At 31.6% G+C, this 26,530-nt stretch overlaps 1 protein-coding gene across 1 annotated transcript in view; it reads left to right on the top strand.

Moving 5' to 3' along the window:
• The window catches only part of LOC143225194 (protein turtle-like), a 112,509-nt gene that overhangs the window by 74,779 nt on the left and 11,200 nt on the right, over positions 1–26,530 (top strand). The window contains exons 3-10 of the mRNA XM_076454177.1: positions 2,670–2,780; positions 7,305–7,508; positions 10,486–10,782; positions 13,188–13,478; positions 17,739–18,026; positions 19,209–19,511; positions 22,510–22,638; positions 22,919–23,037. Of these exons, the coding sequence (XP_076310292.1) occupies positions 2,670–2,780; positions 7,305–7,508; positions 10,486–10,782; positions 13,188–13,478; positions 17,739–18,026; positions 19,209–19,511; positions 22,510–22,638; positions 22,919–23,037 (1,742 nt within the window). The remainder of the gene's footprint in view (positions 1–2,669; positions 2,781–7,304; positions 7,509–10,485; positions 10,783–13,187; positions 13,479–17,738; positions 18,027–19,208; positions 19,512–22,509; positions 22,639–22,918; positions 23,038–26,530) is intronic.

Genomic DNA, 26,530 nt, shown 5'->3' on the forward strand with positions numbered 1-26,530 from the left:
TTAAGTCTCTTTAAACAGTGTCGTTAAACCTTAACGTTTGGTTCACTTACGTTGAAATTTGTAATACAACCACACACTACTTAAAATATTCCACAATTCGCCAATTACCTCAGTAGACAAAATCCCACATTACAATTCACAACTGAAATAGAAAATCTATTCATTTTATTCATTTACGTGATGTGTATACCAATAAATTTAACTCATATTTCACAGGAATATACAGGAACTCCGCTGATAAGGGTAAATACGTCAAATATAAATCAAACCACTTCAACGGTGTATAGATGGGCATTATACACATCCTGGTTTGCAAAATGAATAAGGTTTATGATACAAAAGAAGCCAAGATAAAAGAAGAAAAACAATTCATTATAGCCTTTTTTAAGAATGGATGTACGAACTTGATAAAGAAGAAAACAAAAAAGATAAGCACCAGGAATATTAAAAAAAACCGTTTTATTACCATATTTTCCAATATCAGAGTCATTTCAGAAAATAAGCTGAGAATATTTAACATGTATGTCTTAGTAATATCGATGTATCTTCAATCACCCATTATATCAGGAAAGAGGATTATACACTAAACTGAAATATGGAAACAGTATGGTAAAACAATATGATTCGAACACCATCATTGAAAATGAAAAATAAAAAAAGTCTTTTACATTCACCTAAGTTACACGGTATATTCGGTCAATATACAGTATAATATAAAAAGATATGAAAATCCTTCTTGAAAACATACAAATAGTTAGTTGGTTCAAGATTTAATGAAACGACTTCCAGTGGAGTGTTTAACGTACCAGATCTTTTTTTAAAGAAAATACATGATCGAATCCCAGCTACTGCGCTAACAGAGAAAGAGTTAATTCCCAGGCTCTTCCTATTACGCATTATAATTTATTTCGGACGACTCTCCGATTTTTTATGTTACATATTCAGTTTCTAAATAGCAGAAAATTCGAAGTCGATATGCATAAAATTTATTACTTTTGCTAACAAGATGAATACACACCATTTTCTTTCTTAACTCAAATATATTTTAATATATAAGCAGCAATGCATTTTATAATAATGGTTATTACAAACAGTTGTCAGAAATAATATTTATTTACAATAGCTTTAAAAACTTATAAACAGTTTTGAGTTTTGTATCTTGTCTGAAACTGAATATTTTATCGAGTCTTCAAGATAAGCGACGGAATTTCGTGTTCATATCGGTACGGTTCGGTTAACGACTATCTCTCTTTCTTGGCTTTTCTCACGACGTTTACAAGCTAACTTTTTTCCGACGAAGATATCTATTGTCTGCGAAGAAAAATTATTGTCCGTTGTTAATTCACTGAAGTTAAACGGTTTGTGATGCTGGAAATCTATAAACATTCCTCGTCAAATATTTGTAGTTTTCCGATTAATAAGCGTTAATCACAGTTATAGTTTCCAAAGTTTATAGTATACTAGCTGTAGTAAACCAATAATATAAAACTGTCTCTTAGCGCGTCGATTTATAAAATTTAGGCGAGATATCGAGAGTTCAGCCGGCAACAATACTCGAAGATACACTAATATTTTTTTTTTTGTAAAATATATATGTTTGATTCCTACGCTCGAGAATATTCTATAAATTTAGGAATGGGCGGAAGTTTTGCAATATACATTTAACAGTAAAATTTACATGCACTTAACTAAAACAAACATCAATATTGAAATAAATATTTATTAGTAAATCCGTTACAGGCAGTATGGAGATTAGAAATAGATTATATTTGGTACACAAAATAAAAGGAATAACACGTAGAGAGTGCAACACCTACCTGGTAACTTTTACTGAAGGTAGGGGTTGTAGTAGCACATCCAAAACACACATACAGAAACTTCTCATTCTTTAACATTTATATCTATGCGCCAAGATCCTCTTTTCATATCAAAATATGTTGTCCATTTTTATTCGTTTTTCAAAATACCTGTTTATTACCGTTTTAAGGTGGTTAAGGCTCTCGACGCGTAATCCGAGGGTCGTGGGTTCGAATCCTCGCCGCACCAAATATGCTTACCCTTTCAGCCGTGTGTGCGTTATAATGTAATGATCAATCCCACTATTTGTTGGTAAAAGAGTAGCCCAAGAGTTGGCGGTGAGTGATGATGACTAGCTGCCTTCTTACAGTTCTAAATTAGGGACGGCCAGCGCAGATAGCCCTCGTGTACTTTTGGGCGAAATTCAAAAACAAAGTCTTGGAAAAAAATTGATGAACTACAAGCACGTTAATTTAAAATACAATAATTGTTATTACCTCTCTATTATTTCTCGTTGTATGTGTATTTGTGAACGATATAAGTCGAAAATGTTTCGTTTGAATTTTATGCAAATATTCAACACCCCAACGAACCAAATGATTATATTTTGGTAAATGTAGCTCAAGCACTCTGGAGATCAACTGTATCACTCAAAAAACGTTCATGTGCTTTTGACCATACCTCTTCGTTTTAATGGAAGAATATTGTAACTTTAAAGAGGGTCATCTTCGACTTCCAGGATCAGCAATTGTTGTATATTTCAGGTTGGTCACTGAAAAAAAGAAATGCGTATGAGGGACTTAACTCGTGACTACCTTCTAGTTATGACCTAATTCATATTTTTAATGGTATTTTAACACATTCTATTACAGTACCGCCCAAAAAACCAGTTATAACGAATGAGAATGGAGAAATTGTGAAGAAGGTGGTTGGTCCATATAAAGAAGGTGATCGTCTAAAGTTACTGTGTGAAAGCGAAGGAGGTAAGTTAACTGAAAAACAGTTTGCTTCTAAACTCATGAATCTGTTGACATTCGTACTTATATTTTTTAGTATTTTTTATCATTCACGAAAGTAATTTTTAACTCTAGGAATATTCTCTTTAAACTATGCTAATAACATGTTTCAATGTAACTAAATTATTAATTTTTAAAACAAGATCTTTGACAGTTGAATCTAAATTTTTATATCAAAGAAAAAGCATATTATTTATTAAAATTTAGTTTGGAAATATTAGATATAAAAAGAATGTAATATGGGCCAAGAAGTTATGTTATTATTTTAAGTATTAAAGAGTTTTGAAATATTTATTTTGGTTCTATTACGTATGTTATGCATACTAGAATAAACAAAGCCCTATGAACGACTCTTTGTGCCAGTAATTACTAATTTTCTGGTTTTTGAAATCATGAAAAAAATACATTTTATGTCTTTGATAATTGGTGTCAATGCTGTATTGAGTATATATCGGCCGCGTATATAAATACAGTTGTAGTAGATGTAAAACTGTCCATATTGGTAATGCTACGCGTCACCTACATATAAGTGCACAAGAGCAAATGAGGCTTTCGGCAAGAAGCGGATATGAGCTAAGTAATCCAACCGAGTCTCGTATCCGATTGCATAGTGAGGAGAACAACCACCCTCAAAACTTTTATAAAACTTTAAAGTTCTCGACGCCCACATCACAATTCTAGAAAATTTTAAAATTCTCAACTCTGGAGCCACAGATTATGAACTCTTGATTAAAGAAAATCTCTCCATTTTATTGATCACTCGAGACTAGTAAATAGCATCAATGCTTTCCTGTTGTTATTAATGTAAACAGTTTTGGATTTTATGTCTTTTCATTTGTATTTATTATTATTTTAAAGATACGGTGTTTATATTTGAACTTTTCGCTATAATAGTATCTTCTTAAAATTTTATTCTTTAAACAGGTGTATTCCGCATTTTTTATCGTACATTTAATTAGATTTTAACATTTAAATATGTTTGTTGCTATATTTCCGATTGAATACGAAAATATTCTCAACGCTGATGCCGTTTTCAGTAGTACGACATTACGAAATAGTTTTTTTTTAGGTGTTAAAGTTAAGGATGTAATTTAAGGATATTCCGAAACATTAGCATCAAGGTGTGTGTTTTTTTTATATTACTGTTGTTGCGTATCACAATTTCAAATAGCCTGAAACTCAGTTGGATGATAATCTAAATTTAGACGTTTAATAAATATCGATGTGTCCAAATTATGACAATTGCCAAACATATTGATACACACTTTTCTTTCTTTTCAATACAAATATATTTTAATATACAAATAATAACACAATTTATAATAACGATTATTACTAAAATTGATCTATATAGAAAGGTTTTACAAACTTATAAAGAATATTGGATCGTCTTTCTACTCTTAAATTTTATATCTTATCGAGGGTTCACAACGAGCGAATTAATTTTAAGTTTATATAGGTACAATTCATTTAATAGAGAACTAACTAGCTAGCTCTGTATTCTTTTTTTCGCTGGTCATATCTCGTGTTTCTCACCAATGAAGTTTTGTAATGTTTTGATAAAAATATTAATGTCCGATGTTTATCCGCTTAAATTAAACGCTTTGTAATGTTTGAAATTTAAAAACTTGTTAAATATATGAAGTTTTCGATTATTAAGCGTTAATTACAGTTATCGCTTCCGAGATTTATAGTATACTACCTATAGCAAACCAATGATGTACACTGTCTCTTGGCCCGTCGCGTTGGTTACATTTGGAGCAGTGAGGAAAATTTCTAGAAATTTCAGTCTGCCAACGATATAAACGATACACTAATGTTTACATACACACAGATATTGTTGATTCTTATACTCGATAATTTTGTACACCCTTAGTGAATTGGAGGGAATTTCGCGATACAGATTTAATAGTATAAGTTATGTACATTTATAAATTTAACTTTAACTTAAACAAACATCGATACTAAAACAGATGTATGATAGTAAATCTGCCACATATACCATGTTGTGAATGCCGCTAAATTGTCTCGTACAGTTCGTGCGTGAACGAAATTTGTGCCACTTTTTTACTTTTCAATTTCTCTTTCAAAAATTTTTAAAGAACTCCTATCACAAATTTACTAAAGTCATAATGTATTTTAACTTAAACCCCATTCTTCAGCTCCTTTTATCTGTATATTACTGACTATATATAAATTTCCCCCCAGTGGCAGCGATGTTTCACTATCCGTGGTGCGCAGAGAACGGATAACATTTTGTGTAGCTTTGTGTTTAAACTACAAACAAACAAACAGTATATATAAAACACTGACATGTTACATGTTAAAGGAAGGGTCTGGATGTTTCTTATCAACTTCAATTTTATTGAATTTTTGTACCTTAATATATCGATTAAGTTCAAAGTTGTCATTTTATCTTGGTTGACTGAAGTTGAGTCTAATTTCTTCCAGCCTAATTTCTTTTCATTTTTTCTTTTAGTGCGAACTTTCTCGGCCGCGATATGTTTAGCTTCTCTTTCAGCTCATACGAGCTTGTTCATAATAGATTCGTTTGAGCTTTAGCTGGATCTCTAGCTTATCCTTATCTGACCAGTAGGGACTCTAGAAAAATACTTCCTCAGACAACAAATCGTCATCGATTAGTATTTTAATATATGGTTTATTTGTTCATTTTTCCTCATTGAATTATTGACATTTAGTTCAAAAACTTTGGTAATTTCGAGCAATTGACTTTTGTTATATGTTTCTGTTTTGTTATATGGAGGATGATTCAAGAATTTATCACTCTTCCAGCAATTTATAATGAGCTTCATTCACAAAGTCATGACGAATTTTAACTTCAATCCTACTCTTCAACTCCTTTTTATGTTTATATTACTTAGTATGCATAAATTCCCGCAGTGGCACAGTGGTATGCTTCCGGATTATGGTATGTTTACGGATTAATAATGCTAGAAACCAGGTTTCGATATTACTTTGTGTTTAAACTACAAACAATATACATAAAGCACTGGCACGTGACATATTAAAGAAACGGTCTGGATATTTCTTATAGAGCAATTTGTAAATAATTATACTTGTTAGTTTCTATCGTTTGCCAAGTTAAAATGCTACTCTTCAGCAAGTTTATTTTTTATCATTAAATCAAATTAATTTAATATTGGAATTAGCTAATGCATTATGAAACCTATAAAACACTAGAAAGTAAATTTTTATCTATTAATTTAGAGTGATAAATCACTGTAAATATTGATAGAAGTATCTTACCATACAATGATCTAAGTAGTAGATTTATGTTTCGAAATAGTACAAAAGTAAAAACTGAAAATATTTGACTTTTAGAAAGCAATGTGTTTTCTCTTTGTTTTTTTTAGGTATGTTAAACTGCTTTAATAGTTAAATCATATTGTGAAAAGTTTCGTCGAGACTGCTATATTTGAAGCAAATCATTTAATACAATTCTAGTATGAATTAATTTAATTTTATGAAACTATGAACCACAAGGATGCTATTTTAGCTTCAGTTTCATAGTAATTTTGATAACATATCTTTCAGTTTGGTTTCGCAAAAGTAACTTTAGGTTTTTAGATTATAATTTTTATCGTAGTTCAGATAGTTATCAGGCTAAAAATACATTCGAGGTTTATGGTTACTAACTGTAGCCAACCGTGTAGCAAACCGATAATATGTACCGTGTATTGGCGCGTCGTTTTGGTTGTATTTATAGGTGTGAGAAGAGTTTCTAGAAATGTCAGCGTGCACAACAATATGGTAGATAGACCAGTGTTTACGTACCATATATACTGTTGATTCTTACAATCGAGAATTTTACACAGTTTTAGTGCATAGGAGAGAATTTCAAAATACGTATTTATTATTTAACAGTATAAGTTACGTAATTTATAAATATGAATTTAACTTAAAGAACATCGATATTAAAATAGATATATAACAGCAAATCCGTTACACCATGCCTTTACTCTATTATAAAACTTCGCTTTCCATCTGGTGAATTATATTGCTTTATTGTTGCGACTGTTGCATATAAACCTATTTTGAAGTAGTATTTCTCAGATAAATGAATTTTTTCTCACCCATTACATTCTTGACCAATAAAGGCCCCGGTAAGTAGGACAAAACCTCGTAAATAAAAGCATTTAAAAGTAGAGAAAAGTCGTTGTATAATTCAATATATTAATTTATTTACGTTACGTGTCTTGAAAAACAATTAGTTTATTCTGTTATAGTTCATTTGTCTTGTTATTAATTAATGGCATTCGTATTATTAAGTGTTTTTTTTTATTTTGCATTTCTTGCAAATATTTTCGGTCGGAACTATAATATGTATACAAAATAAATTCCCATGAAATAAAATCATTAATTTTTATCACAAAGTACACTTTAGAAAACATTTGTGTAATAACGGATACTCCAAGTGATTTTCATGTTTAATTAATTTTGATGTTTGTTTTAATGTGACGTATCTTCTAGGAAATCCCACGCCAAAACTAACTTGGTGGCGAGGTTCAGTACTGTTGGACGACACCTTTGATATTTCACCTACAAAAACAAGCTTCAACAAGTTGGAACTTCGTGATCTTAGACGTCAGGATGTATTTACAGAACTTTCTTGCTTGGCTTCGAACAATGATAAATCTGTGCCACCGTCTGCTTCAGTAAAGATAGATATGACACGTAAGGTCGCCAAAAGCTAAATTAATACATTTTTTGTGTGTACACGTTGTTACAAAGTGGTGTATGGAGCTATATAAGTTAATGAAGGAAACGTGCCACCAAAGATGGGTTTTGCTTAGAATTTTACAATAATTTATTGCATGTTTTAGTACTTTATTTTATATCGCATGGTTTGTGCGCTCAATCTGTGAAAGTTGCAGTCTTGTTTGTTTGTTTTGGAATTTCGCACAAAGCTACTGGAGGGCTATTTGTGCTAGCCGTCCCTAATTTAGCAGTGTAAGACTAGAGGGAAGGCAGCTAGTCATTACCATCCATCACCAACATCGAATAGTAGGATTTACCGTCATATTATAACGCCCCCACGGCTGAAAGGGCGAGCATGTTTGACGCAACGGGGATGCGAACCCGCGACCCTCAGATTACGAATCGCACGCCTTAACACGCTTGGCCATGCCGGGCCAAGTTACAGTCAGTTGAATAATATGCTAACCTGGTTATTATTAGTTACGATTAGTAGTTGCCTCGTACTCTTTGTAACCTTAGAGAGAATAGCAGTGTTTAAACGTTTATTTTTGTATTACTTCTATAGGAAAATATTTTAATAGATTTATGTTTGTCTGTTGGCACTACTTATAAACTCTTTATGTTTTAGAATGTCATTATGGCTTTCTGTATATCTACTTCAAACGTCTAAGTAACTGGTTTATGAAGGTTTAAGTTTCTTTTTGTATTTTTATCGAATTTGAATATCATGATTCTTGTCGACCCTCTCCTAAATGGTCCAGCCAGAGTACGCCAGTGGTACAGAGGTATTTCTTCGGACTCACAACGCTAAAAACCGGGACTCGATATCCATAGTGGGAAGATCACAAATATTCCATTGTTGAGTTTTGTGTTTAATTCGAAGCAAACAAACAAATTAACCCTAAAAATCTGATTTTGATACCCAGGGTGACTATATAGTAAATATAGCTTTACACGTAACGGTGAACCGTCTTTGATACTCCTTAACTAGTCTTAGTTATGTGCACTTTAGGGCATATATTTTATATGATAATTTCGAAATACAAGAGTATAAAACTTGAAATAGTATAGCCAATCTTCAATAATGAAGAGTAATTACTTTAACAAGTATATTGGAGGTATCGTATTATTCGATATCCTGAATGACTAATTTTCACAACTTGTAACAGGTCGTTCAGTAAATGAAACAATTAAAAACAAGTTAACCTTTTTTATCTTTCACATTCGGAAAGTTTAGTGAGAAGTAAAAATGTTCACATTACAATTGAATACCCTTCAAGCTATTAGAAGTATTATATCCTATTTTCCTTATACTAAAGCATATAGCGTACTGCAGGCCCTTCTAACATACTAACATTGTATGTATTCCATGCACAGTCTTTGAAATCCATATTGCAAAAGTATAATGTTTACAAATTCCACATCTCATTGCACGTGATAAGTCTATATTTACCTGGTCACCAGTAGGGAAATAATTAACTTCGCTATTGTCCTTAGTCTTTTCTGCTGTAGCAGAGAATGAAATTGTACAAAATGTATTAGAAGATTTAACAAATCTTCGTTCATTTATCGAAACATACAACTTAAAAGTAAACACAAAACAAATGAGACCCTAAGTACAGGACACTGGTGGAGATTTTTTAATGTGCTTTCTTATCTTGATCGCGACCTAACAGTTAGAAAAATACATGTATTTCAATAATCGTGTTGGTATTTGTAGTTATTAACCAAAATCAAATTATTGAGCTCAAGTAGTAGATTGTAAGATCGTTGAAATACTGTGTTTTGTAGGAGACTTTGTTACGTAAGTGCACATTTTGATTAACATTTGAGCTGGTAACCCCATTCACCCCTTTAGCATAAACTGTGTTTGATGACGTCCTAAAAATGTTTAGTATATTCGTGTAATTTTGAAGTTTCGTGTTTTTAAGCATTTTGCCATTCGGCATCTTGAAACACAGTATAAACTTTTATAAGTACACCAAACTTAATTACGATGATAAAATATTTTTCTAGTTGCTAATTATAATCATTCATATTTGAAACGCGAAAATATTCTAAAATTATATTAGATTTATTTTCAGTTGCTTAAAGATTAAATTAACTTTAATTACTTACATTATTAATTAAGCATAAGAAATGATAGTACTAAATAAATGAGGAAATTACGATAATTATACTTAAATTTTATATCAATAAAATTTTAATGAGGTGTCACATGTTTATTTAATTTACGTGATTAAATGCTTAGCTTTATTATTATAATTAGCGTAATAAAAGCAGTAAGTTCAATTTCTTCTCTTACTATTTTTTGTCGATATTCGGCTGTACTAAGGTATCTCCCTTGCTTATTTCTGTTTAACAAACTTTATACATGTATTTTTCTGTATAGTTTGCCTGTTTCGTTGCTTGCTTTTTCAAAACAAAGTTACTTTGGGCTATCTGTTGTGTTTACCGCAAGAAATCGAGCCCCGAATTCTAAGGCCATAAGTTCATAACTTATCTCTGCCTTACCAGGAACTTCTTCCTTGATACTTGTCGATTTTTGCGTCTTTTTGTTCTACAAGTTTGTTGGCTTTTTAATGTAATTATAAATATTTCGTATGGTTTATGAGTAGTTCTTTTTGTTTAAGATTTCATTCAAATGATTATAAGTCACAAAACAAGATTTGCATTGAAAATGAATTAAGTTTTGTATCCTTGTTATTTTATAATACATGAAATAATTTTTATTTATGTATTCGTGTCACTATATTAAGTTTTGCATATTTTTTAAATTTTGTAATATAACTTATAATAAGATATTAATAAATGTGACGACAATCGCAATGAACAGATACATATGAATTCATTTTTGTGGTGTAATAATAACAATTAACATTATTCCAGACTGATACAGTTACTGATATCACAAACCATCTTTATGTATAATTTCATTTTTCTCTCTTTACAGTAAAACCATTAGTGTTGGATATTGATGGAATGGACCAAATTTTATCAGCTAATAAACTGGTTAAGTTACAGTGTAGGACAGCTGGAGCTAGGCCTAATGTTACCATTACATGGTGGCTTGGTAGCAAAGAAATGAAAAGGACAACATATATAACAGCAGATGGCGGAAACATTACCATCAGTACACTGTCGTTGAAGCCGTCAAAGGAAGATGCTGGGAAGTATATGTCATGTCGTGCCGAAAATCCCTTGATACCAGGAAGCGCTTTGGAAAATGGATGGAAGCTAGTTGTTCACTGTATGTATATGACCAATTCATTAAACTTAAAAAAATTCCAATGAAATCTTAAAATTAGGATTTGTGGAAGTTTCTTATTTATTCTTATTCTTATTATTTCAGAAAAGTAATGATAAGCAAATCCTTTATCGTTGAGGATCAGTTATAAAATGGTTGCACAGTTTTATGATTTGTAGTTAACAATATAAAAACGGACTTTCTAACATGAAAGTTATTCTACCAGCATTACCAAACAAAAACGGAAAAAAAAGAAAATAAGTTGTTGTTTTAAATTTCGTACAAAACTATCTGCGCCATCCATCCCTAATTTAGCAGTGATGAAAGACCAGGAGGAAGCCAGCTAGTCATTATCACTCACCGTCATCTCTTGGACTACTCTTTTACGAACGTATGATGGTATTTACTGTCACATTATAACACCCCCATGGCTGAAAGGGCGACCATGTTTGGTGGGACAGGAATACAAAAACAAATAAGCACATATTATTTAAAGAACATTAATTTAAATACATTACACGCTTAAAATAAAAAAAAACAATTCTTTTTACGAAAGTTATTCGTAATTTATGGATATTTTATAATAAATTTGTAATCTAAAGAAAACCAACGAAACATTGAAGCTTTAAAACTGCTGTCACATTAGATAAACGCATTATAAAATTGACTTACTTTTTTAAAATTTCTTAAAATCTTACCGGTTACCAATATTATTTTCGAAGCTATAAATCATACATATATTGAGAACCGTGGTCTCTATCTGTGCGTTCGTCTCTCTCACGTTTACAGCGGCCATATTCCGCGCGGTTTCAAAAACTGCACACATACGTAGACAAAGATAAACATTAACTTTTGGAATGACGGAAAAAAGGTATGAATGACGTTGATGTCAAATGTTATTTCATAAGCAGGATATTCTACACGAAACTGTTAGAAATTAACCACGCTATCATTCTCATTTCAAAATGTGACGTAATTCAAATCGTAAAAGTGCAGATTTAAATTACATTACTGTTGAGTGGCTTGTAGTAAGGCTGAAATGCTCAACAATGTCTTTTCACAGTGGGCGATATAAATAATTCAAGAGTTTCAACTCTAAGTGAAACTAAGACTGCAACACAAGTAACCTTATTAAAGCCCGAGAAATAAGTTAACTGATAAATTAACAAACGTTTTTGCATCATTGGGGACGGGTACTTTTCAGTTGTCATTAATATTCTCGAGATGATAAACTTCTCTTTAGTAAGAAACATCCACAGATTTGAAGCAATTGTTTTTTTGTTTGAAGTTAAGCACAAGTATACACCATGAGCTATCTGAGCTCTCCCCACCACGGATATCAAAATCCGGTTCCAGCGATGTTAGTCTGACAAGTAATTGTTTTATATATAATTCTTCACCTCTTGTTTTCTGGCGCCAGATGTAATATTACTGTTCTCCTTAATCTTATTACTTCAAAATTTGTGCTACTAGTTTGTTTGTTTGTAATTAAGCACAAACCCACACATTGGACTACCTTTCCTCTGCCTACCAGTAGTATAGAAACTCAGTTTCTATCGCTGGGGGTTTGTAGTACAATATCAGTATCTTTGTTTATTAAATATAACTGTGCTGTCTATATACAGTTTACTAACCAAATTTATATTAATTGCTTAATCGCTTTGAATTCGATTCCATAATTTCGCACATTCGAAGTCATATGTCATATTTAAAGCAACTATATATCTATGTATTATACGCAGTTTATAAAAATATTTCTGATATCCGTTTTCCCAAAATGGATAAACACTTTCTTTCAGCTTTGTGCTTAAAACTAGTTAATGAAATTTACTGATATTTGATTGAATGATCAAGGCAAGCTATCTCCATAAACTAGCTCGTAACACTAACGTAACGAATAAGGTAGCTAATTTAATATATCGCTTAATAAGAAATATGTTATTTCAGAAAAGAGGCATTAGTAATAAATGGAGCGTAATAACTCATAATTTGGTTACCCTCACTTTTGTCAATATTTTAGTTAGCTATACCTTGAAATTTGTTATCTGTATATACATATATGGATATGTATAAAGCCCGTGTGTACTCTTTATGATATATATACTAGTTGTTAAAGTATTATATATTTTGCTACTGTTAGTACGAGCAATGGAAGATTTTAGTTCTTGTTATTAAGCAAAAAGCTACACAATGAACTATTTGTTCTCTGCCAATCGCGGGTATGGAAACCCTACTTTTACTATTGTAAGCTTGTAAAACTTATCATTGAGTCACTGGTGGCAGCAGTGTAAGAAAAGACGAGATGGTTTTGGTTTTGTTTTTTTTCTCTTTGATGTATAAAACTCCTGACTTCTGTATTTAGTTGCTTCTGTTTTGTACCATCAACTTGTATTATTTTTCCTTCGTAGATAAGCCTGATTTAACCCTTAGACTTGGTAGTAAACTTCGGCATTCCCATATTCAGCAAGGGAACGATGTTTACTTGGAGTGTAACATAATCGCCAATCCTTGGGTAACAGAAATTGGATGGAAGTTTGAGGGAAAAGAACTTCACACTAATACTTCAGCTGGGATAATTATCAGTAATCAATCTCTCGTTCTGCAAAAAGTAGGACGCACCAGCAGAGGACGTTATTCGTGCACCGCTACAAATAGTGAAGGCCAAGGTGAAAGCAATGCACTCCACCTAAAAGTTCAGTGTAAGTAGTAATTTAAGGTGTGCCAACACTTCAACATTGTAAGGTCATAAGAAACCTTATAAAATATACATCTATATATAACATACTTATATTATTAAACTATCAATAATTCCTGACCGAAAGTAAACCCTATATAGATGAAAATTTAAATACCTCTAAAGTAACACATAGATAAATAAGCATAATTCAGTGTAATGCGCTGATTAAAAATACATAATGCTATAAATCCATTCACCAGAAAACTAAAGCGTATATAAATTGTTAGTTTTACTATTAGTTAACGAAGATTTTGCAGTAACACCAGGGTTCCGTTGTTGTTATCATTCAATTGTTGCGACATCGAAACTAATTCCTCTAGTTTAAATCAAAATTCTTCCACCTGAAAGAAACATTTCAAGAATGTTGATTATTATTGAATTTTACTTATTCATTAAGACACTGAAGACAATATGTTGTTATATCACAAGAACCCCATAAACTCTTGAAAAATTTTCATTCTTGAAATGTTTGCGATGTTTACGATTGTTTCATATAGTTCACCTGAGAAAGTGAATTGTTCGCTTTTCAGTTATATATCTCACTGGTAGCAATACATTTTTTTCAGCAATGAAATGTTTAATTTATTTATATTAGAACTTGTACTTCTCTTATAAACACATAACTGTACCTCCATAACTCACCCCGTCACACCAAATCATAACTCATACGTTAAAGATAGCTAGCTGTTTGTAAGAATCTGTGTAGTTCCATTCCTTATTTGTGCGAGAATCCAAAGTGTTTAATACCAACCTCTGTATACAACAGTTAGGACTATGACTCACAATTTCAGCTGTGGTATGTATTTTAATGCATGAGGCTTTGTTTTCTTTCTTTTTTTCCTTGAAGCAATGTTTATTTAACTTAATTATGCTGATGTGCAATACAGGTATAACAATATGTTGAATACAAACTATTAAAGTACCACTCTGCTGCTGAGAAGCATTACGACATTGCTTCAGAAGATTGACTATAGAAGCAAACAGTAAAGCAAGGTAGGTCAGTAATAGCGTATCTTGAATCCAGTGTCTCAAACTATAAGCCTTTCAGCAAGTTCTGTTCTCCATGAAGATCAATATTGTTATTTTTTTATTTTTGTCTTCAAGTTAAGTGTTTAAAATGTTCATCTCATCATCAATTTTCGTCTTTAGGGATATAACTTTCGTTTATCAGGTGTTTACGATGTGCTTATAGTAAACAACTTCCACAGGACCGCAGTTACTTGGATTTGCAAAATTATCTTGCTTTTTGGGCATTTACGTTACAAGTGTTAATGTCACAGCCTCACAAAACAGACACCACATTTTAATACGTTTATCACGGTTACATTTGTTAATATTGAGGTTAGGTACACATTTTAAAAACTAAACCTTTTGATTCACTTATCCCTTTTCTTTTTCATTTCTATATAAGTACAAAATACTTCGTCTTTCCTCATTGGTTCAGCAGTAAGCGTGCAAACTTACGATGCTAAAATCTGGGTTTTAATGCTTGTGGTGAGCAGAATACAGATAACCCACTGTGTAGTGCTGCCCTTAACAACAACCAAAAGAACTGAGAATAAGGAACAGTTTCTCTTCTGAACAGGTAGGTATTTTATCTCAAGAAGAAAATTTATGGTAGTCCAATACCAAGAATAAAATGTGTTGACCATGTCCACTGGAATCCAGGCTTAGATAAGGAGCTGTCTTGCATATTCTGCCTAATGATACAAAAATCCAAAGTGTTGAGCACGGTAGAATGATCATCCAAAACAAGAATAGTTTCCAAAAAAATGTGTTTACATTTGAAAACTGAGAATTTGCGAAGTTCTGAGACCACATTGGGAAGTATTTTTAGCACACCTTAATAATGGATATTCATTTTATATTATTTTACCAGTAGTTACACATGTCATAGACACAATATGGTCTGGCTAGTTAATTCAATCAGTCAACCAATCTCGTTTCATCACCGAAGAGAAATGGAATATTAAGTACAATATAGTATCAAAATGCCCTCCGTGGCGTTATATTTAATCAGCATATACCGTAGCTCAGGTTTTGAAAAGTTTAGAGAAATTCACCACCGACATGATGATCATTGTGTGTTATGGACCAAAACTGTAAATTTACATTTCTCGAAGCAGAGATTAACAACTGTACATGGATTAGATCAATCTGAAATATGAGTTATAAAGATCAGTAAAGTTTCTCAGCGTGGGGCAGTGAACAATAACAAATACAGCTGCTGAAATTTTTGGTGCGAAACAAAGAAAATATGAATAGTTTTACTCAAAAATTCGAATAGATTGTCTTCTTGATATCACAAATTTAAATATGAGGGCATATAACCGCAAAATTCATAGTTCGATACACAGGATCGACAGTGCATACGTAACCTTTTATGTATCTTTGTGGTTTGCAGCAAACAATCATAATCAAGTTTTTACTGGAAGGCCAAATCTTCATTGCAATGGATGACCCAGGAGAAGTACAACTGGAGAACTGCAAATGCATCATCGATAAGCTTTACCACTGGATCGACTCAGTAAATAATTGAGCTTTGTGTAATGGCTAAATTTAACGTTTCGAACATGGAAACTAGTGATATTTTATTGTTTATTCAGATAAACTACATTATCGTGTTGCTTGTAGTTAAGTGCAAAACTATCCAATAGGCGATCTGTGCTCTAACCAAAGCTAGTTTCGAAACCCGGTTTATAGCGATATAAGTTCCTTGGGGCATTTCATTATCTAAATAGTTCAGTTAATATTTGTATTGAAATGAAAGGACTGCGTCACAGACAGCAAGACCAAACTAATGATGAAATATAATGTATTTATAGTACAAAATAGAACATAAAGAAAAGTGTTGTTCAACAAAAAAGTCAAAGTCAGCATGACACAAGCTATAATTTGTGATATAGTATCTGTCTTACTTTTTGGAGGTGACTGAGGAGGTAGACTCACATAGTGATGAAGATACATTATCTGTTAGTTTAGTCTATGTTAGCTTTCATGTAGTATATAAATAATAATAGAATAAAATATGTAAAAAATAAAAAGAATGATATGAGTACTCAAGCCCACAACATCTTAGATCTGTATTATCATTCACTGCCTGAAGATAGTGGTGAGAAGGTGACTGACATCTGCACTATCCTTCACTGCGTGCAGACAGTGGAGAGAAGATGAACATTATCAGAATAAAAGTACAAAATAAATAATAATAAGAAAAAAATCCTTCTACAATGGCGACTAAAAGACCTCATCTCGAGGTTGTCATTACATTTCCTATTATGATAGTAAAACAATATTAGTAGCACAGCAGAAATATATATATAAGAATACAATTCCTACTGACTTTTCTAAGCTGGTATGACAGGTATATATTTCTTTTTAAAAGGATTGTTCTGTTGCGATCAAATGTTTTTTGTTATTTTTTTAGATTTCTTTTTTAGACCTAGAAAGACTACTTCTGTATATCTAAAACGCTACAGAAGTTGAATGCCTGATATTTAAACAATTTTGGAGTCTTATCTTATCATTATAGATAATGTTCCCATCACCGATGATGATCTATCTAAATCGTTCATCTTAACGTTAAACCAACTGCTAAGATTCTATTATAAAAAGTTCTCTCCTAGGACTGTGAAGTGTTTCGTAATATATCTAGTGTTAAACTTGAATTATTACTGACAGTCGTATCTTTGTGATCTCCTACTCTGTTGGAATCGTTTACAGAAAGAGTTATTCTATGATTATGTTGCTAATTGTTATTTGGGAAATATAAACGGTTCTTTTACCACTGACCTTTGTTCGTAGATTCTTATAATACAGAGATACCCCTTACATATAAAATATAAATTACCGGTATGAACACATATGTATGATTCAAGTGTAAGTATAATTTGCATCAGAAAAGGATGTTACTCACTTTCCCAAAAGCTACCAATTTTGGGACATCGTACAACCAAATTCCATTTCGATACTTGTCGTTCAATTCAGTTTTGTGGAGGCTCCAGTTTTCAAGTGACTTGTTGATTTTCATACTCCAGATCGCTCAAATATTACTAACTCACCCTCCACATAACATTTATTTTCGTGTCACAACTCACAAACGAAGCTTTAATTTTATTAAGGCAAAATTGTTATTAGTTCTCACGTTTTGGAAGAAACATGTTTTGTACATTTTTCCTCTATGAATGTTATTATCTGTTTTACGTTTTTATTCACATTCCAGTCAGTCCAAGATGTAAGAGTGGTCAAAAAGTTGTATACGGAGCAGCTCGTCAAGAATCTGTTAAAGTTTTGTGTGAGGTTGAAGCTGATCCAGGCAACGTTTCATTTCACTGGAGATTTAATAGTACCAAAGAAATCCCAGAGTTAGTGACGTTTACTAGTGATGAAACAAGAAGCACAGCCACGTTCATTCCGCGAACAGAATACGATTATGGTAACCTGTTCTGTTGGGCTAGCAACAAAGTTGGCATTCAAAGAAAACCGTGCGTTTTCAAAGTGGTCCCAGCAGGTAACATCGAATTGTTTGAGTAATCAAATAAGTAACATTGGTAAAAATTATCTTTATTATTATGTTGGAAACTTGAATAATGAAGATCGTTTAAGGTTTATAATTTGAATTATTAAATGCAAAATAAAATGTATGTGTAAAATGAATTATTAATAACTCCAAAACAAAAATATAATAAGTCATAGTAACGTAGTTTTATTTCTGAAAAATGATTTAAGTTTTACTACGAATTTCTGAAATGCTCAAAACAAACTTAAAGTTTAGGTAACGAATCCGAAGGATTTTACACGATAGGGATTAGAATAAAAAAGGCGAATAACGATAAATAACAAATATGTATACTTATGTTGAAATGTTAATTTGGAATCTGAAAACGATCTAGTGTTTAGACATGTGATGCAGAATGCAGACTTTAGTTAAAATCGGTATTTTATTACAATATCTCAGTAGAAATACATTTGATTTAAGTATTATACCAACCACAAATTTCCAACGTTACGTTTTTCTAACATGATATACTGTAGTTAAAATTCATGTAACAAGTGATTAAATGCTCAAACAATCAACATTTTTATTAATTGCTCAATTTGAAAACGTTAATCATTTGAATGCTTAAAAATTATACACTAATAAGACGACTTGAAAGTGGTTATACATTATTAGTGATCATTCATTATTCTTTTATAATTTGAATATAATCAAACTTATTATGATAATATTTCAATGTAGTTTTAACACACGCACCACATTCTTTACATAGGTTATGACGTCAGTACTGAAATGGTCATATTAATTTATTATTAACACTTTTTTACTTCTGATTCTATATTTTATATTAGAAGTATTGTATTGGAAGGAAATATAGTTAGTTTTTTTCTGTGACCGGATTTTTATAAAAACGACACATCTCGAACCTATGAACAAAACCTGGAATTATTTAATGTTCCAGAAGCAATTTTCTTCTTTGAAAGAAGCTGTAATATATCTTTGTGTGTACAGTCAGTAACAGATGTTACAAGACATCCAAGGTGAGCCTTTCTCCATCCTTTCCTTTCATAAGAAGTTTGCCTGCCGCGTAAGTCTGGGTAGTAATCCTTTATTTAAAGAAGTATAAACAAAAATTAGCTTAATAATTTTGTTTTTCTTTTTTATTGGTCTCAATATTAAATTGTCTTCTACTAGGTCCTCCTGATACATTAAAAAACTGTTCTCTGCGAAATCAAACAGAACATGTTATTGAGGTGGAGTGCATCGAAGGAAACAATGGCGGTCTTAATCAATATTTTGTAATGGAAGTACATGACAAGAACTTTCAGATTTTAAGGGCCAATATAACAGCACCAGAACCAACGTTTCAAGCTGAGAACCTTCCGGCAGGAACTAACTTTCTAGTTGTTGTATACGCTGTGAACTCTAAAGGACGTAGTCATCCTCTTGTCATGCGAACAAGTACTTTACCAGCTCCACAGACGCAGTCCAGAAGAGGTAAAAAAGAAGAAAGTAGGATTGCAAATAACTGTTCTATATAAAAAAAACTTTCTTGGAAATGACAATAATAAAAATTATTATGAAATAAATTATTACTAGTCAATCGCCAAAAGCACTACATTGACATAAAATAAAACGCACTAATTCATTCAAGACATTAATATAATTCATATTTTTGTTTTCAATATTTAAATTTATTTGGGTAATTACGTATCAGAAAAAGTCACTCTCCAAAATATCATGCTATTATAACGACATCGAACGGCATCAATAAAAATAAATTGCATCAAGGTAAAGATGTGAATATTTAGTTAACAGTGTATGAAACTAATTGTTCACTTCAAACTGAAGTTTTGTTAAAACACCCTTTCTTTTGTATTTTCGAATCCAAACGCGTACTATCTTGGAATATTCAATCTAAAATAACCTGTCAATAAAGACTTGGTACAAAACGAAGATTACTTGTTTAGAGGCCGATTATATTGGTCAACAAAATCGATCATTTTCTATTTTTACTGATGTAATCACACTTTTCTAAACTACTTTAACCCATTTGGAATCAAATGGGTTTTCTTCAGGTACATCTAGTTATCGAAATCTGACTGGTGTTATTTTCAGTACAATTTATGTAACAATCACACATTAGGCTAGTTAACGTTGCAACTTTATTCATTTTTCAGTATAATTTCAATAATACACCCCATACACTTGGTTAAATATATACAATACACACTTATGAAAAAAGGAACGCACAACAACTTGAAAACGTTACGAGAACGATTTTCTTTTGTTACCTTTCTCCAGTTTGTTGCAGTATAACACCCAGCAGTAGTTTACTATCATACTTTCGTTCTAGAAACCTTATTAGCGATTTTTCATTTCCTAAATGTCTTGGTAGAAGCGTTTCACCTGCTTGTCACTTACCATGCCAAGGTTTGTTGGGATTAAATCTGGTTTAAAATGTTTAAAGGATATGTTCAGTTTTTAATATGCATCGAACAGTTTCTGGACTCCATCTTTGTATGCGGGAGACTTATGATTACTCAAGAAGTTTCCACAGATCCATTTCAAAGCCTGTAATGCTATTAATTCTAAGACATTAAGGTATTTTAAAGCCTTTATCCTGCAGAACTTCCATGATTTCAAGCCCCACAAAGATTTTCTCCTTCAATAGAGCTTAGAAAGTTGTTAAAAAGATATCGGAACCATCGCGAATTCGTCTTATCTATCGCTTTCACAAAATTCTTTATTAAACCGAGCTTAATGTGGAGAGGTGGCGGAAAACATCATATTTGGAGCGACTAAAGGAACACAGAACACTACTCGTTTCTGGTTCGTATGTGTTTCTTTGATGTCAGTCACGTCTAATGTAACGATCCGAGGTGGCACGAATGTCTCATAGGCATAGGAAACAATACTATTTTGTGAACCCTCCTTATTATAATTAATACAAATTTGATTGGTCTCATCATGAAAACTTGATGTGGTAAAGAAATACAAAAACAAAGTTGGAATCACCATCCTAAGAGCTATCTAAGCTATTTATAATTATTTTTGATGAACATGATTTGTTGGCTAATGTTATATTTTGTATTAGACCGTTAAGCAACATTTTCAACATTGTTACTTAACTTCCTGTAAATACCGTTGTTAATTTATGTACAACTAACATAGTTTATAATTTATGGAACACATTGGAATATTACACTTTGAGAACAATGTTTAATGTGTAAACTTTCGCATAAAATGTTTACATACTAGTATATGAAGACAATAAACATTTGTTATGATTTAGTTTCTAAAGACAAGTATAAAATTAAGTAGATTCACTAAAGATGACTTTATAAGTTTATTTCGGAAATCATCAGATAATCACGAGGTTTCTGAGTAACAGTTAGGAAGACCACTACCGTGGAGAATGTGATACCAGCCTCACATACCTGAAATTAAACAATGTTTGAGTTTCTGCCAGTTGAACATATAATAAAAACTCTAAGTTCAGATCATTAGCGGTAAATCTTCGGATTTATAACTCTGAACTCAGGGGCTCCATTCCCCTTGGTGGAGACAACAGATAGCCCTAGGTGGCTTTGTTATTAGAAAACACACACAGAGATCATCAGATATATTACTTTTTTTTTAATACTTAACCATAGTCTAGGATTTATCTATCAATTAGAAACTTTGTTTCAAAATATAAAGTCAAGAAATCAAAAAATAAAATAAATCGTAGTTTCTAGTTCTCATTAGTGTTTAAACCCAGGTATGTAACTTTTGTAACTTAAGGTTTATTCGAGTGATTTCAAGCATACATTTGCAGTGAGATGGCAAGTATTTTTTTCACAGTTAGGTCATTGATTTTATTTTGTTTCCTGTATTTGTTGTGATAAGAAGAACGTTTAACGTTTTAACTCTGCAGTACCCATATAGCCGTAGGAAAAACCAATCACATAGAATGAAATGTATTAACATTTTTCAACAAGTATATCGTACAAGCTTTCACATAAGAGTTAGTAATGTTTGTTTACTACCGTATACAAATAATTATCGTCTACTTTTAGAAGGTCAATTTTTATTTTCATTTATTGATCTATGAACTGCGCTCGTTATCATTTTGAAGGATATTAATATACTATTAATTTTCTAATCTTTATTATATTAGATATTATTCACTTCATTTTGCAATTATATTTTATCAAATGTTTCATTCTGTTTTATAATAATAGTATTTAAATTCGATGCATCTTCATTGTGTAATAGTATGTTTTACGAGTTTTTTATAGCTGTAATGTATCTGACACAATTAATACAGTAATTTTAATTAGTTGTCTAAATAAACCTAGATCTGCGGTGTATTTGCAGTAAGTCTGAGGGTTCATAACGCTACAAATCGAGCTTTTATATTTGTAGTAGGCAACAGACAGATAACTCATTTCCCGTTGACAACAAACAAACAAAAGCGTAAGCTTTTATCAGTTATTATTTCTGTCTTCAGATGCTGTTTGGCAGATGCGTTTTAGTCCAGTTTTAATCGTCCTCGTCGCAATAGTAGCAGGATTGGTAGTCATAGCCTTTGTTATCGTCATTGCGATGAAAATTAAAGCTCAGTACCACAGACAGAAAGGTAAGAAGCAACTAATAGTTGATTTTATTAAGAATCTATCAATAAGTATTTTTATTTCATTGTTATTATGACAGTTATTAAAACATTTTTTTCATTGTAAAATATTTAGACATTTGCGAAAATAAGATCATCGTTGTTTTATATAGTTTCTTGTAAGATATTGTGTACGAATAAATGCGTGTTACTTCTACCATTATTAACTATGTAAACCTATGTTTTAATAAAACAAATACAGGTTTAAAATATTTACATTTGAAAAATTCTCTTATGTAACTCCTAGGTAAAAGTACATCGAATGATATTCCTAAGGAGAATGAAACTATAAACTGGGCGAATAACAAAAGACCAAACGGGTCTACTGATGCTTACAAAAGCTGGGATCCTGTAGAAACTGAAAAGGTATGATAAGAACTTGATGATGGAAATATTCTAAATGTTATTTTTCTATTTTACTTTGGGGCACATGGAACATTAGATTCTTTCATTTCAGCTGAGCTGTTAAGTGTAATTTACTGGGAAGACTTTCCTTAAGATTTTCTACCAACATATAATTCCATTCTTAGAGATAAAACTTTTTAACTTACTCTAGAATTGAATAAACTAGACATAAAATGAAGTAAGTAATTTGCTGTTGTTTTGTTGTTTGAATTAAGCAGAAAGCTAAACAATGGGCTATTTGTGTTCTGCCGACTATGGGTTTCGAAACCCGGCTTTTAGCATTGTAAGTCCGCAGTCATATCGCTGTGCTAATGGGGAAGGCAAATATTTTGCATAATTTATATAAGCGCGTGTTATTTTGCTTTTTAATTTCAACAAGATGAACATATTTTGATATTTTGTTTATTATCTATAATAAACAAATAATATTTGCCGATATATGAACTTTCTTCTTTAAGGAAATCTTGCTATAATTTTGATAAGAAAATTAAAACTTTCTTCTTATTTTTAATTTTTTGCTCTATTAACCCAATGCAAAAAGTCACATGAGCCATCTGTATAAAAGTTTTACTATTGCTCCATCTGAGAGTAAAAGTGGCCCGCTTTTAGTTCTTTGATATTCAGATTAAATAAGACTGATTTAGAGCAGCAAAAAATATATGGTGAAAGCGCGAAAAGATATATAAGTATTGATTGGCCAAGCAAACTAACTACATTGGAAATTTCTAACTCACATTTTCAGACGAATAAAGGAATATTTATGCATTATTCATTGCTAACTTTTGAGCACAAATTTGCTGAATTTTGTGAAATTTTTCCACTAAAGATCGTTAGCGTAACGTGATATTAGATTAATAAATTAGTATAAATAATGTGCTTAGTACTGACTACATGTTAGTGATGACAAAAACTTTTATTATATTTTTTATGGCGTTACTATAAAGGAATATATTAACACTGTAATAGAGAAGAAAGTTACGATCATATTTAAAAAAAAAAACTTGATTGTTTTTTAAAGGAATAGGTCAGTTCCAAATAATAGGGGCCCGGCATATCCAGGTGGTTAAGGCACTCGACTCGTAATTCGAGGATCGCGGGTTCGAATGCCCCTCATACCATTCAGCTGTGGGGGCGCCTAATGTGATGGCTACTCCCACTGTTCTTTGGTAAAAGAGTAGTCCAAGACTTGGCAGTGGGTGATGATGATTAGATGCCTAGTTATCTATCTTAAAAATATTTAAAAGTTGTAAAAAAAATTGGGAACAAATTAATATCAGTTGAGAGACATTTGTAGAATTCTAACTTTGATATAAGTTTAGCATCTGTACAAAACATTTTCTTCACATTCTTTCTACCGACAGAGTGAGAATGGAACAGGCTTCTAGCAGGTAAATTTCAACCAGTGAATTCCGTACACGTTTTAACGACAGAGTCTTACAGAATAGTTTTCCGGCAAAATTCATAGAAGTTATACGAGATATGTTCATGTATCGGTTTCACTGGAGTTACGTGCTCGTATGAGAGATAAAAGTACATGTATGCACTACATATGTTTTTTTTTTCCAAATTGATTTAAAATTAATGGTAATACACAATTTTGACAAAAGGAATGTTATGTGAAACAGTCACGAATACACATTAATTCCAGATTTGTTCAAATACCAATTCTAATAAGTATGTATGCTCCACAGTCTCTGACTTATCTATTTATCTTAAATTACTGTAATTTTGAGATTACTTTTATTCTGTCACCAGGAAAGTCAAGTGTTCTGGCAGCTGTTTGCATGTTATTCCAACTGAACTGTATTGGACTTCTACAAAACCTTATCAAGCCTGTCTTGAGGATATTAAAGATTATTGTACTTGTTAAATTTATAGAAAATTGACAAGCTCTTTTTTTTATATTCTCGAAATATAGTAACACGAGTGATAATTTTCATCCATCCCACTAATTATGAACTTACTATTTCTTTAATTATTTTCTCTTGGGACAATTTGATGATATCTCAACTATAATTAGTACAAATATATTAAAATAAATTTCTGTTAAATTTTAAAATTTAGACGTTTAAAAATAATTATACTGATGAATTTTATCGATTTCTGGTTTTGGATCAGTATTCACATACTTAATTCACATACTTACGTGTCTAACACGTAATTGACACTCTAAAGCCTTCAATAAAGCTAAATAATTCAGTAGTACCATACACAGTAAAGGTTTTCATATCAAAGACTAATAAGTAAATAAGAGTTAAATTTTTCATGTTAGAAATAAATTTCAATTGGATAAATGAATAAAATGTCTTATGAAAATCCCTCTCTGAATTGATAACATTTCACGAAGTTGGGAGTTGCACATCGAATAATAAAAAAAGTTGTTCCAGTATCATATAAGCAAATATTCTATTATGGTATGATAAACTGCGAAACTTTATCCCTGATGTGAGCAAAGTGCATATAAACCCATTGTACAGCTTTATATTGAAGAGAACAATCAAACAGATAAATAAAGATATAATAATAGCTAAATGTCTAAAACTCCCAAGCAGAAATGTTTCGCAAATACTTTGAAGATAAATATTAAACTTTCAGTAAGTGATTACAACATATTGTGGCGTAGCATGGCCAGGTGGTTAAAACACTTGACTCGTAATCTGAGGGTCTCGGGTTCAAATCACCGTAACACCAAACATGCTCGCCCTTTTAGCCGTAGTGTCTTTATAATGTTACGATTAATTCCACTATTTGTTGGTAAAAGAGTAGCCCAAGAGATGGCGATGGATGATGATGACTAGCTGCCTTTCCTCTAGTCTTACACTGTTAAATTAGGGGCTGCTAGCTCAGATAGCCGTCGTGTAGCTTTGTGCGAAATTCAAAACAAACAATATATTGTCATTTAATGACAATTATATATTACTGGATAAACAAAACGTTTCTATGTAGTGTGTTTTGTATTGCTTAGTACGAATATGAAAATACGAAGAGCATGTGGAAAGAGAGATACAGCTCATAACTGCAATCTCAGATTTTTGTCCGGAATGATAACTATATAAAGCTGTGTAGAACATATATATTCAGCGAAGCTCAGAGAGTCTGAGATCTGAAATTAGGAAAAGTTGCTGAACCTCATGTTAATTTCTCAACTGGATAGATCTTTGAATTATTTATTTATTTGTTATGCAATTGTTTATTGGTTATTTTGCAAATGTATCACACTATTTTCCTTATGTTATACATCCGGTCGTTCTTACTTTTTGTCATTGTGCTCCAGATTAAATTTATAAATTTAAAAGCTATGATCTCTGCTCATACAAGAGTAAAAAAATTGCATGTTTTCTTCACTTTTGTTTCATCTGGTATATGTTATCTACAAAAAACAAAAAAGCTTATTTCTTTCTCAAAAGAAGTTGCCTTGTTTCATGAAAGAAAATAGATTAATTTTCAAAACAAA

Source organism: Tachypleus tridentatus, chromosome 9 (assembly GCF_004210375.1).
Source record: "Tachypleus tridentatus isolate NWPU-2018 chromosome 9, ASM421037v1, whole genome shotgun sequence".
Taxonomy (NCBI): Eukaryota; Metazoa; Arthropoda; class Merostomata; order Xiphosura; family Limulidae; genus Tachypleus; species Tachypleus tridentatus.